Here is a 13,522-nt window from a genome sequence, read left to right as displayed (position 1 = left end):
GAGAAAGAGGGAGTGAGCGACACAGACATAAATAGGGAATGAGATAGAGAGGAGAGAGAATGTTCATCATTGATGGGTTGGAATTATTAAGCACTTGTAAGATGACCGCTAGAAATTGTTGGAATTTTTACCATTGTTTTGTGACATATTATTTACTCTATGCTCTACTCGATAAATTATTTTCCTGTCTGTTTGATAGTCACACTCGTTATCACTAATGAATAGAGCCTCTAGTATTTACCATTATTAGCAGTCAGTTGCCAAACTGACCTCATCCCTGCTACTAAAGGCATGATTGAGAAGACAGCAGAGTTTAGGGGTCAGAATAATATCGAGGACTGAGTGGCAGTTTGTTGATACACTGCCCTTGTTGCTGTTGCTATCTGGGTACCAGGTTGCGTTCTGGGTAGCTGGTGGATAATTTACACACTTGTGCTTTGGTCAGCAGTAGCACCATGGAGACACAGAGGCAGTGTGACACCTCAGGCCACTAAACTGTGCTCCTGATCCTTCCTCCTTCTCTCAGTTCTACCCCAACATGACCTTAACCTCAGCAATGCACGCAGACACGGGCAACTGAATACTCACCTCTGAGATTCTGTTAAGAAAATCCTCGCCAGGTAGCACAGCTTTTGCTCGGCCGTCACGCGATCCAAGTAAAATGCGACAGACGACCAAGGCGCTGATTTCTGTCTACACGCTTGTTTTCAGGTTTATGAGGAGCTGGAGCAAGAGATGAACTCTGAGCAGGAAAGGCCGTTCATTTGCAGCGCTCCAGGCTGCTCTCAGGTAAGTCATGACTGCACAATGGCGGGGATGAACGCATCGGTAACATGATCGAGGCTCTCTCAAAGAGAAACACTGCTGCACAGAAAACAGTGAAATGCTACACTGCTAAGAAAACTGTTCCCCTTGGGCCTTTTTAACATGTGAATCCACTGTGTTTCCTTAGATGTCCAGGTCACTATTTCTTGGCATGTTGATAAAAAGGAACCCCGGAGCATCACATCGCAGTTTCTGTTTTTTTTCTTCAGTACATTTTATAAGCGTAATCATTTGGGTAAAAGCCCTATAAAAATATCAGTTCATTTGTAAATTATTATAAAAATGTTTATAGCTCTGGTTCACGGGTTACATCAGGCTAACAAGCAAGTCTGTGGATCGCTAATTATGAACATCTATCAGCTGCAGCTATCTGAGATGTATATCGTCTTTTTTTGCTATAATTGATTGTGTGTGATAAGACCTCTTTTTTTTGCGCCGTGACCAGTTATAGACCCTTTCCACAGTGAAGTGTCTCATCACACTTACTCTTAGCTCCCTGAATTGCGCCGGTTGTTTTCAGTACAATTTGTTAGTGTCCATGCCATTTCAGGATATTACAAAGCCTTCTGCCAAACCTATAAAGGCAAAGCAAAACCACCATCTGTTTTTAGCAATGAGTTAAACCACAACTGTTTTTAGACTGACTTGTTTCTGTGTCTAACAGCGTTTCCCCACAGAAGACCATCTAATGATTCACCGCCACAAGCATGAGATGACCCTCAAATTTCCTCCCATCAAAAGTGATAATATGCTATCAGGTGAATCATTCACACACACACACACACACACACACACACACACACACACACACACACACACACACACACACACACACACACACACACACACATTCATACATGTATTATGGTGTATATGTAAATTGAAAGTTTTCTTTTTTTACGTCTTATATATTAATTTGCCCCAAGCCTGATTTTTTTTTAGAATGTTTTGGTCCTTTATAATGGCAGTAATGTATAAAAACTATGGACGATCACACTCACATACACACATATACACCCAACACACAAAACCAGCCACATGGGCCATCTTAGACTTCATTTGACGTCTGTCTTTGATTAGCAAGCATTAGGCGTGCGTACATGAAGATTAAATCGTATAACTATGTGGTTAAAATAATATTTTTACTACCCTCTACCTAAGTCCTCTAATCCCTCCTATCACTTGCATGCTCTAAGCTCCATATCAGTTAGAGAGCTGGTCATTTTAGGACAAAACCAAACAAACCGCAAAACCAGAATTACCGTGATGAAAACAGGGAGAAAATTTATAGACAAATTCCACATCTGACTCCAGTCACACACACATTATGGTTTATTCAGAAGGGCAAGCAGTTGAGAAGAATTTTTTGTTAGATAACATTGTGAAATGAATGTTTCTTCATAAAATGCATGTTTGAGTGTGTGTGCCTCTCCAGCAGTGCTGTGATTCTCTCCTCTTCATTATTTACCCTTGTCAAGGGAGCAGATCAGGTTTCAGCACTGAGTAGCTTGGAAGCTTTAGGTTTCCAACTAGATGTGCATTCTTGTACATTCAGTCCCTTCATCTCTTTGCTTCTCTCAATTACTCCATCACTCACTCACTAACTTACCCCCTCACTCCTTCACTCACTCACTCACTCACTCTCTCATTCACGCTCTTACTCACTCTACCCAGCTCCCCCACTCTGCTTCCCAGTTACCTCACACTCACTTATTGAGTCACTTCTTTGCCCACTCATTTAATCTTTTTATTCACCCACACTCAAGCAATTACTCCTTCACTCCCTCACATACCCCTACTTATATATTTATTTATTCCCTCACTCCTTCACTCTCTCCTACTCACGTGTTTTATTTTTATGTATTTTATGTATTACCTATACATGTATATTCACTTATTTCCTCACTCCCATATAAGTTCTCCAACTCTCTCACTCCGTCACATCCTTACTCATATGCTCTCTCTCTCTCTCTCTCTCTCTCTCTCTCTCTCTCTCTCACCCACACACACACGGACACACGCACACACACGGACACAAATACTCTGAGACAAATAAACAACTAAAATGTATATGCCTCATTGATCTTGTAGGAAATACACATTCTTAACCACATTTAACACACAATGTAACCCATAACTGTATACTTTATTTAAGCCACAATGCTAATTGCAGTCTAGAACTGTAACTTAACTGTTAACTGCAAACTATTTTCTTACTTAGGTTTCGATACTGGGTTTAATTCCAAAATCTCAGTTTACTCTGTCTGCCAGACCAAAAAAAATGAGTTTACATGTGAATTCTGTCGCTTCCTTCATCATTCTGAAAACATCATTCAGCATATTTGCGTAAGGATGTTGGTGCCAGCTAAATTAATCCAAAGTGTCATTATACAGAACTAATGGTGCTGACCACTTCAGTGTTTATAGACTATATGTACTGTTCAAAAGACTCTACAGGGGGTTGATATTACTATAAATGTCTTAGACTGTGGTTTCAAAGTTTTAAATCATGTTTTTTTTTGTCTGCAGACCAGACACCAACCCCAACACGCTTCCTAAAGAACTGTGAGGAGGTAGGACTGTTCAGTGACCTGGACTGCTCCATCGAGCAGGAGTTCTGCAAAGTCCAAGAGGAGGAAGACACCAAACCGGTGAGAGAGTGGGGCCTGTGGCGCAGCTGCACTGTGAGGCTCATCTTATATTAAATACTTCTGTTTTTACTCCTATAGCTTGTAATCAATATTGCTTCAGAAGTAAACAAACACATACTCACACAGCTTGCAAAAACTATGTGACTAGCATCTGCCTGAGTCTGAAAAGGACTAGCAAGAGTCCTTTTTTCCTCTCTAAATAATTTTAGTGTGGTATCTAAACCACTACACACATCCCTCAGAGATCAGTGTGTGTCTGCTTCTCGGGCAGCATGAAGTAATTAATGCGATGTCTGTAAAATAATCACACAGCTGTGGTCAACCATTGTGTCACACTATTCTGCTTGTGAGAATGCTAATACCTAGAGCTGACCCCAGTGTGGGTTTTGTAAACTAAACAACACAGAACCACAATGCTGCCAACTAGATTAGCCTGAGCAGTTGGCTAGACTTTCTACAGGACAGCTGATGTCTGGATGGTGTAAGGAGTGTACAGTACCTGTGGAGAGGAGATGCAGAGTCAGCAGTTAACAGGTTGTAGCAAGATATTTTTGAGTGCAGTGAAGAAGCTATAAGGACATAGAGATATATGTTAACAGCATAGACTTACAGCTCACACATGAGAAGCAGCCCAGGGGCATGAAGGTGAATTCTGTTATTATTCATTGTTTTGGAAGTGTCAGAAATGTCTTTATCTGGAAACTGTTTTCCTGAAAAGGCAGGAAGATAATTTCCTAAGAAACATTGATAGAAAGCAGAAATTCTCGACTGTCAAGACAAGTTTTTGTATTTTTGTATAACAGGCATGTTTTTCTGTCAATAGTGTACCATATCATACACGCTACTGCAAAGACACAATGACAACATTACATTATTTTAATGAAAAACTCTACACTATTAACACTTTCTGGTCAGACTTTTAGGTTTCAGATTTTGTTTTAGATGTGTTAGTGCTGAGGTTTCACAGAGACCATGCACCTCTTAGCTAACTTCCTGTTGAGAGAAAACCTGAAAAAAACTAAATTAGATGGGAAAATGCAAGGTTTACTGCTGTAGTTCTTTAGCCTGCTACTACTACTACTACTACTACTACTACTACTACTAATAATAATAATAATAATAATAATAACATAAATAAAGTGTCTTTCAATATTGGCTGAAACACAAAAACATATAAATGGAGCAAGATGATATTTTCTGTCAGGCCAAAAAATATATTCGTTTATGGCAGTCAGTATTAAAAGGTTAATAATAAATGTAGAAAAACATTAACTTTTAAAACAGAAATTCTAGGACCAGTGCATTAATGACTTTAGTGCATAAAAGACATTTTTATTTTTCAGTCTTTGAATATTGAACATGTTTTGAATAAGTTACTTCCTTTGATTTACTTATAAATGTTTGAAGCGTCTGGAAACGAATTGAAAAGGTTGGAGTTATGCTTTAAAACATCCTCTAATATTTTTACATCTATAATTTTGGAACAATCCTCATTACATTTTAAAAGTGTTTATATTATTTATACATACACAGTGCATGACAACATGGTTAAATATAGTAAAATGAGTTTTCTTTGAAAACCTATATGACATCAAGAGGAAGCAAGAAAAAAGTCTTGCCCAAGACCTTTACTCCTTAACTTTGTTTTTAAAATACAGAACTGTCTGACATAAATACCGCAACTATTATAAGTTCTCTATTCGCTCTTTTATGTTCCATTAACTCATATAATAATACGCTGCAAACATCCTGCAAAAGTCAAAATGTCATAGTCTATAAACTGTTCCTGCAAATAGACTTGTTTAGTAGTAGTTCAGCTTCCAGCGCTTTTCTACAAGACCTGATAACACTTCAGTATATACTACAAACATTAGTTTATTACTAATAAGTATAATTAGTAGGTGATATAGCAGTAGATAAAATATTTGTTCATCTATTTATATTGTAGATGTTTCTCTTCTCCTTAATAACCACTGTTTTTGGAAATAGCTGTAACATTTTTAATAGTTCTAGAATAGCTGTATTCGTGCATGACATATAAAGAGATAAAATCTCCCGACCGACTGCAACTAATTTTAAATATTAAGCATGCAGCTCTACTTTACAAGCTCCAAAGTATAAGTCATTTTGCATAGAATTATGACTGAGTTTTAATAAGTTTTTCTGTAACTTGGCAGGATTTAGGTATTAAAGGAGAAAAATGAGCAAAAATTGATACAAATTCAAATTAATTTCAATTTGATCCAATGAAAAATGATGAAAATGATTAAGGAGGTAAATATTTTAGACATTTAATCATTTCTAATAAATATCACTGCCTTAAAAAGTGTATTCATATTTAATATGCATATTTTATTACCTGTAAATTAATGACAAGTATAGCTGAAATATTACTGGTGCATTCAGTACAGTGTATAACTGATGGATTTTTTTCATCTGTAGGAACATTTTAAATAGAATAAATCAACAATAAAAATTTTACATTGAGTCATAAATATATACAGGGGCGATTCTAGAATTTTCATTTTAGGGGGGCTCAGCCCCCAGGGTAGGGTTGTATACTACTAACCTTATTACAATCCACTATTCCATTGTATTCCCTGTATTTCACTGTAAAAAATTAAAAAATTTAGATATGACCAGTCACTAGAAAATTTTGAGTTGTGAATGTATTTTTTTTTTTTTTTACAATGAAGACTTCATTACTCACTGTACAAACACACGTACACACGTTTCCAGTACAAACACAACATTTTACTGTTTGCATTTCTATGCTCACATAAAAACCTCAGATAAGAAACTTTTTTTGACAAAATAAAATAAAACAAACTTTTAACCAGAAAATAACATAAAGCCATAAACTTTGACTAGCATAGCAGCAATATAAACAACACGCGGTGAATCCACGCAGACAGTTCAGGGGAGGAGCCGAAACATGACGCAGCTTGTCGCCGCTTCAAATGTGTTTTTAAAGGGGACTGAAGCGAGCAAAAAATAATTAATCAACTAATTTTTTTAGGGGGACTGGGCAGAAGTTTAGGGGGGCTAAAGCCCCCCTAAAAAGGGCGTAGTGACGCCCCTGCATATATACATACACATCTTATATGTTTTTTTGAAGTAGAATGTATATGCGTTTTTACATTCATTGTACTGTTTGAAGCCAAATGCTAATTAAATAACTAACTGTGAAGACTGACAGTAAATGAAAATACCTGGAATATTGTCGTTGTATTGTATATTGTATATTGTAGTTGATCTAGTATTTCATATTGGCAGATAATTTGGCAAATTTGACACATTTATTTCCTGAAAGAAGCAAAATTATCTTCAAACAGTATAAGAAAATGTAAAGCTTTTTGGCTTGAGATAGCTTTAATCGTCTTACTTGGTGTACTGTAATTTTATAATAAAAAAGTTGAGAAATTTATATTCAAGATCTTTTGAATATAAGCTGTCAATCGGTGTATTATTGATACACGTTTTGGCTCTTTTCTCAGAATATCGCTCTTCATGCACAACCAGGCCCCAACCAGCACCAGCAACCTCACAGTGGAATGTCCAACCATGAGAACAGCATTGTGATACAGCAAGCATTGCCATCACCACAGTCCAGCTCAGTCATCACTCAGGCTCCATCCACCAACAGACAGATCGGGTGAGTAGATGATTTTGAGCTTCAGCAGCGTCCCTGTGACATTGTACTGATACTGATTGTCTGTACTGTAAAAGCATTCAGCTTACAATACTAATCAGCTGTACTGTGTTAAATCCTTTTACTAGCTTCTTATAATCCACCACATAATAATCACATCTAAAATGTTGATTCATTCCGTAAAAGGAAGTGACGTGTTTGCTGCTCATTTAATAATTTGTATTAATATGTAAACAGACAAGTTCACTCTTTTAGGCAATCTTCTCAGTTACGCAGTAGAACGTTTGCAATTTCACGTGGCCTGAGCGTTATGTTGAATAAGTGAAGTTTACTTATACACTGTGTTGCTGCCCGATTTTTTTTCAAGTAGGAACAGTTTTTATTTTAAAATATAGATCTTTCTGTATGGAAAGTTTAAGCATCATGTTGAATTTGTTTCTTCCTTCTGCGTGCATCCTTCAATGCGTACATGCTTCTCTGAAGAAAGCCTCTTTGTTTAACAGACAAAAATAGCTGTCTCAGATGTCTTTTTTCTTGTGAATGTCTATATTTTATTACGAAGGATCTGTGTGGTTTGTGGATTTAGAACAGATTGAGATGAGATTTCTTATTTTTGACTGTTTGTTTCTTACACTATTCTTTACATAATGTATTCATAAAATTTTTCAATTATGGGGGAAATTTCACCCAACAGGGCATCTAAAACGTTGTGACACATCTCTTTTTAATCTGTCATCTCTGAGACACTTTACTGTTTTTTATTTATTTATTTATTTTTGCTGCTGGCATTGTGCATGCATGTATTTTGATGAGATGGGTAGAAAATACTTGAATATTTGTATTTACTAAGCTGATGTATTACGGTAACACTTTACGGTAACAATACATAAATAATCCTGCACTAATCCCTGAATTAATACTTACTCATATATGAACTAATGACTAGTTAAGTACATGTCAGTTAATGTGTTAATTATTCATGTACAATTTGTATTTATTTATATCATTTGTTCCACACAGTCGTGCAGACAAAGATCATTTGGATTGCACTAGATTACTTTCATAATTCATTTTTTCCAGCATAGAAAAGTTCATCTCAGTCCATTTTGCATCACTTTCAATCAATTTCTCTTTTACTTCCACTTTTAGTCGTATTTTTTATTGTGTTTATTTTGTCTGCTTCGTTGCATCTGTGTGTCCCGGATTTAAGATGAAATTATTAATGTTTATTATTAGTGCATCTTTTTACGTTAGATAAGGAGGATCTTGGTAAAGAAATTAATCCGGTGCCATCCAATGATCCTAGAGCACACCGATGTATATGACAATTTATATAAACAATTCTGCATGTTTCATTCACAATATGTTAACTAAAAACATGTAGTAACGTTATTTATGTGTAAATCACTACTTTATACTAAATCTATAAATTATGTGTCTACAAAATCATGAACTGCACCTAGTTTGAAAAAGCATGTTCAGTATATTTTTGCTAATTTGCTAACGTTATCTAGCTATAATTCCACTAAGCTACCTTTTTTTTTTTTAGTATCAATAGAATCAATATTGAATAGAAAGCAAGTTGAATTCTAGCTAATGGCAAAAATAGCTTATTTCTTAAAAAAGCTTACTGCTGTTTTAAAACAAGTAACAGAATTTACTTTTTAAATTCTTGATACTTAATACTTAATTCATTTAAAAATAGCATAGTGTCAGCTGTGTTGTTAGTGTATCGTTGTTACACAGTGCTGCATGTTGGACAGCCTCCAAAAGGCAGGATTACAATTAATATGTGCTGGAAGTGTAGCATCTTACACACATTTGCAACATACACACACATACACACACATAAACACACACACACACACACACACACACACACACACACACACACACACACACACACACACACACACACACACACACACACACACACACACACACAGTTAACAGAGAATTCATAGAAGATTTAAGTAGAAATTCTGAAGTAGAAATTATCCATACACACAAAGACTACTCAGCTTAGACAATGTGCAGAATTGATATACTGATTCAAAATGAAAAACCTGTGGCTCATCATGAAAACTGTAACTGATGGAAAATGTTTTGGAAGAATGATATTAATCTCTCCAGTGCAGTTTCAGAGTCCTGTAGAGAATCTGCCATGAGCTTATGGTGAGCCAACTTACTGAGCCTTTAGTTTTAATTAGTCACCTGTCTGCATCTGTAATGTATAATTTATTTATCTACAAGATTTTATTAAAAGTAGATTAATAGACCTGCAATATTGAAAAGACTTTTGTTGTTATGTGAAAGGACAATTTTATGGAAGCTCTGAAAGTATGTTTTCCTGGGTCTCCAGTGGTGCTGTGTGTGTGTTTGTGTGTGTGTGTGTGTTTGTGAGTGTGTGTGTGTGTGTGTGTCTGTTTCTGTGTGTGTGTGTCTGTGTGGCTCTTTTCAGTTGCCCTGGCCCTTAAAGCGCCTGTGTGGTTTGGCCAGCTCGGGTGTGTCCCACACTTATGACATCAATAGTCCTGCTCTGGTGGGGATATTGACTATTTAGGGGTGACGCCCTTTTGCGCAAGCACTCGCCACTTCTGATCCATCTGACTTGCTCTCTTTTGCTCTGTCTGCGTCAGAATATACCCTGTCTGCGACATAATCATCACCTGAGTGCGCACACACACACTCACACAGACATATTGTTGTGCAGGAAAAGCACAGTGTCATTTCCAGCTCAGTGGTTGTGGTTTGGTATGTTTGAGGAGGATTAAAGTAGCAAGACAGATCCGTCATGCAGTGGAGGTAAGCAATCAGGACTACCACAGGTTCTGTTTCCCTGAACTGACCTGATGGTCTGTATCTTACATTACAGACCCAGCCATGGAGTGCTTTACCCAGAATATTCACATCAGCTAGAATGTGTTATTGCCTAATAACATGTTTTTGTCTTGATTTATCTGCTTGTGGTTCTGTTCAAACACATGACCAACGTCCAATGCCTGTGCAGACTAGAAACTGTACCCAATATGTACAACACGAAACTGTTTTTGTTATTATTTTTTTAAACCACTTAGTTAAAAATCCAGGCTCCAGTATGTGCTCTGCATGTCAAGCATGCCCTTCATACTTACCACTCCCCAACAATCACTGTCATATACATACACATACTCATATACATACACATACACATACACATATACATACACATACACATACACACAAACAGAGGATCAGTGTTAATAACTGGTTCTTGTGCAGTGCATGGTGTGACGCGTGAGGTTAAAGAAGAACACAACGTCTTCTCTATGACAGTGGCGAGACAGCACGGGGGCAGATGCCTAGATGGGACAGCTTGTGAATATTGGATGGGAAGACTGTCAGTCAGTTTGACTGACAGGTCGACAGTGGCTTTTGTTCAGAGGGATGGATGGAATTTCAGCCACAGAAAAGAGAGAGAGAACGAGAGAGAGGGAGAGCGGCAGCAATAAGAATGCTGCTTATTCACTTGCTACTACAGAATGTGTGAGGTGACAGGGTTTGTTTACAGCTTTGTCTTATAAAAGAGAGAAAATTGATCACGATTGTTATGCATTTATTATTCTTATCTTGTCAGCTTTTTTGCTAACAGCACATTCATGACGTCTATCCTTCTAGTTTGTGGGCTTAAAAAGCGGTTTACGGTTATATTTTACTTAATATGTAATAGATGCAAATTTAATAGCCATTCCAGTTTGCCACCTGTGAAGCTAGCACTCCAATCTGTGCTCCATGATGAAGTTGATAAAAACACTCCAAAGAAATTAGCTTATGCAGAATACATTGTTTGTTTAAACTGACAAATAATTAGTGAGAAAAAAATGTAGTCATTAGTGAAAACTTCTTAGTGGCTAACATGTTTGCCTTGCATTTTTCAGGGTTAGCGAGTTCTTTTACTTTATTGCCTTTGTGTCTTTGGAGTTTGCATGTTCTCCCTGTGCCTCAGGGGTGTCCTCTGGACACTGCAGTTTTCTCCTCAGTCCAAAGACATTGTAGGCTGATTGGCATCTCTCGATTGTCCATAGTGTTTTAATGGGTGTGAGTATGTGTGTGATTGTGCCCTATGATGGTTTGTCACCCCATTTATTGTGTCCCATGCCTTGTGTCCTGAGTCCTCTGGGATAGACTCCAGGCTTACTGTTATCCTGAATAGGATGAATAAAGAAAATAGATAGATAGATAGATAGATAGATAGATAGATAGATAGATAGATAGATAGATAGATAGATAGATATTACAAACAAAAATGAAATAAAATACAAATAAAGAAGAAATCAACAAAAAATGAAGGTGTAATTCTGCAGACCCAAGAGACCCAAAGACCTATCAGAAAGTCCATAAATATAGCTGAAGTTTCTTCTCTCTTTCAAGACAAAGAAAAATACAATACTGTTTTTCAGAGTCTTTCAGAAATCACCCAGCATTACTTTATAAACAATTCCCTAATGAATGTGCTATGAAGGCCCATTGAAGGCACTGTTCAAATAACATGTTACCAAAAACATTTACAAATAACTGACTTGCTCCGGGGCTTCTGGGATTTACTGAAACAATGCAGAAAACCAGGCCTCTGTATTGTTTACTTAAAATAAATCTGCACATTGTTCAATGCTGCATACTTATAATACTCACAATATATTTTTTAAATAGATTTTAATTATTTACAAAACTGAAAACTTTTCGTTTTGTTTATCGTCGTCCAGCCATTTTTACCCGAATCAGAGTGAGTGTAACTATGAACCTTGATAGAATAATCAGCTCCAGTATTATTGGCAGCCTTGGATAAAAATGTGTTGATGTGGTTAAAATGTGGTTAATTAGCTTAATCTCCAATCAAATGAATTGCCATGTCGAAGCTGAGCAGAAGCTGAATGTATGTACAGTGCTATCAAAGTGGCAAAACAGGCTCTGGTTTATAACACGGAGAGAATGAGATTATTCAGGTCTGAACATGAAGCGGCTTGACTTGATTCTTTCCATAACATAAGTTAACATTTACAAGCTCAGGTTTGTGCTTTTCTAAGGAATTAAATTGATTAAAAGAACAACTGGTGTCAAATGTGTGGATCGTTAATTACAGATTATTTTATCTTGACATGACATTCCAGTGAGTTAGTGTGAGTGTCACACAGCAGAATCAAACAAGACCATATTGTTTACGGGGACTGCGGAGGTTGCTGGTTATCCCCATTGAACCGGCAGCAGTGATTGTGGAAATGTCCACCTCAGCGGGAAAAGCCTAGCAAGGAAAGCCCTTGGCACAGAAATGTTATGTTCTGAAACCCAGAGCCGTTTCGGCAGGATGCAGGGGGTCAGCAAGTGCTTCTGTTCACAGGGGCTCCACATCCTTCTTATCTGCATTGTAAATATGATGCTTTGTCACACACTGCATGGTTTATCAGCAATGTTACACACACACTGCAGCTCTTCAGAGCTGCACTATGGCTAAATGAAGCGCTCATTTGCTTCTGTAAAGCCACCTTGAGACAGTGTGAGTTGTTAAACGTGTCATATAAATAAATTGAATTGAATTCGATTCATTAGCTCAGTAAGAAGAGTGTAAGACTGGCAGATAAGGGGTATACAAGGCTATGTTGCCTTTAACCGTAGTTGTTTGATGGTTCACATTTTGGACAACTGATCAGAAGGTAGCAGGTTCATGTTTCACAACACTTAAAGCTGATACTGAACAAAAACTTTAATCATCATTTGTTCCAGGGATGGGGTAGCAGCGCTGAGTGTGCACTCATTTCCAATCTGGAATATGCAAAGAAAACCAGTTTTGTTACTCTGTAGACAATTGGCTATAGTACACTAGTATACTATGGTACACATATAACCGGCATGGAAAGTGTAGCAGAGTTAATGTAGTGAAAAGCATGTTCTGGTAAGCTGATATTGTAAAGAGTTTACAGAAAGTCAGAAAGGCTTTGCATACTTCCTGTGTAGAATATATATACATACATACATAGCAATCACAGATCCTTACTATGATCCTTACTGTGTCTGTTTCCTGGCTGTATTAGACTGTGGATTATGAATGAGGAAAAGGGCCTTTGTTAAATTAAGAGAGCAAAAAGAAAACCCGTTGCTGCAACATGTTTAGTAAAGTGCTTTTGAGGCTTGGAATCAATTAAGTTTGGCTTTACTCAAACAGGCCTGCTGAGCCGAGAGGCCCACAGCTGCAAGCCCAAGGACCCCCTCCAACACCCAACCCCCCACTTACCCCATCAGTTTGCCTATGTTCCCCTGTTATGTGCCGTCCCTGAGCACGAAAGCCCTCTGATGCACACCTTGACAAAAACCAGCAGAAACTGTGAAGAAATTACAAAGGAAAAAGCACAACACAGCGAAT

The 13,522-nt window shown here is 37.3% G+C and overlaps 1 protein-coding gene across 9 annotated transcripts in view; it reads left to right on the top strand.

Annotated features, from left to right (window-relative positions):
• creb5b (cAMP responsive element binding protein 5b) overlaps window positions 1–13,522 on the top strand; it is a 54,035-nt gene that overhangs the window by 4,458 nt on the left and 36,055 nt on the right. For 7 of the 9 annotated variants that reach the window (XR_007140181.1, XR_007140180.1, XR_007140179.1 and 4 more), the window contains exons 2-5: window positions 712–789; window positions 1,490–1,583; window positions 3,355–3,509; window positions 6,974–7,131. Coding sequence is in view for 5 of the 9 variants with exons in the window: in XM_027149289.2 (XP_027005090.1) it covers window positions 736–789; window positions 1,490–1,583; window positions 3,355–3,509; window positions 6,974–7,131 (461 nt within the window). In the remaining 4 variants the exon portion in view is untranslated. The remainder of the gene's footprint in view (window positions 1–711; window positions 790–1,489; window positions 1,584–3,354; window positions 3,510–6,973; window positions 7,132–13,522) is intronic. The other 2 variants (XM_027149293.2, XM_027149291.2) reach the window with 2 other exon arrangements.

The sequence above is a fragment of the Tachysurus fulvidraco genome, chromosome 3 (genome assembly GCF_022655615.1).
Source record: "Tachysurus fulvidraco isolate hzauxx_2018 chromosome 3, HZAU_PFXX_2.0, whole genome shotgun sequence".
NCBI classification, from domain to species: domain Eukaryota; kingdom Metazoa; phylum Chordata; class Actinopteri; order Siluriformes; family Bagridae; genus Tachysurus; species Tachysurus fulvidraco.
Note: the sequence above shows the minus strand (reverse complement) of the source record. Positions and strands in the feature narration are given on the sequence as shown.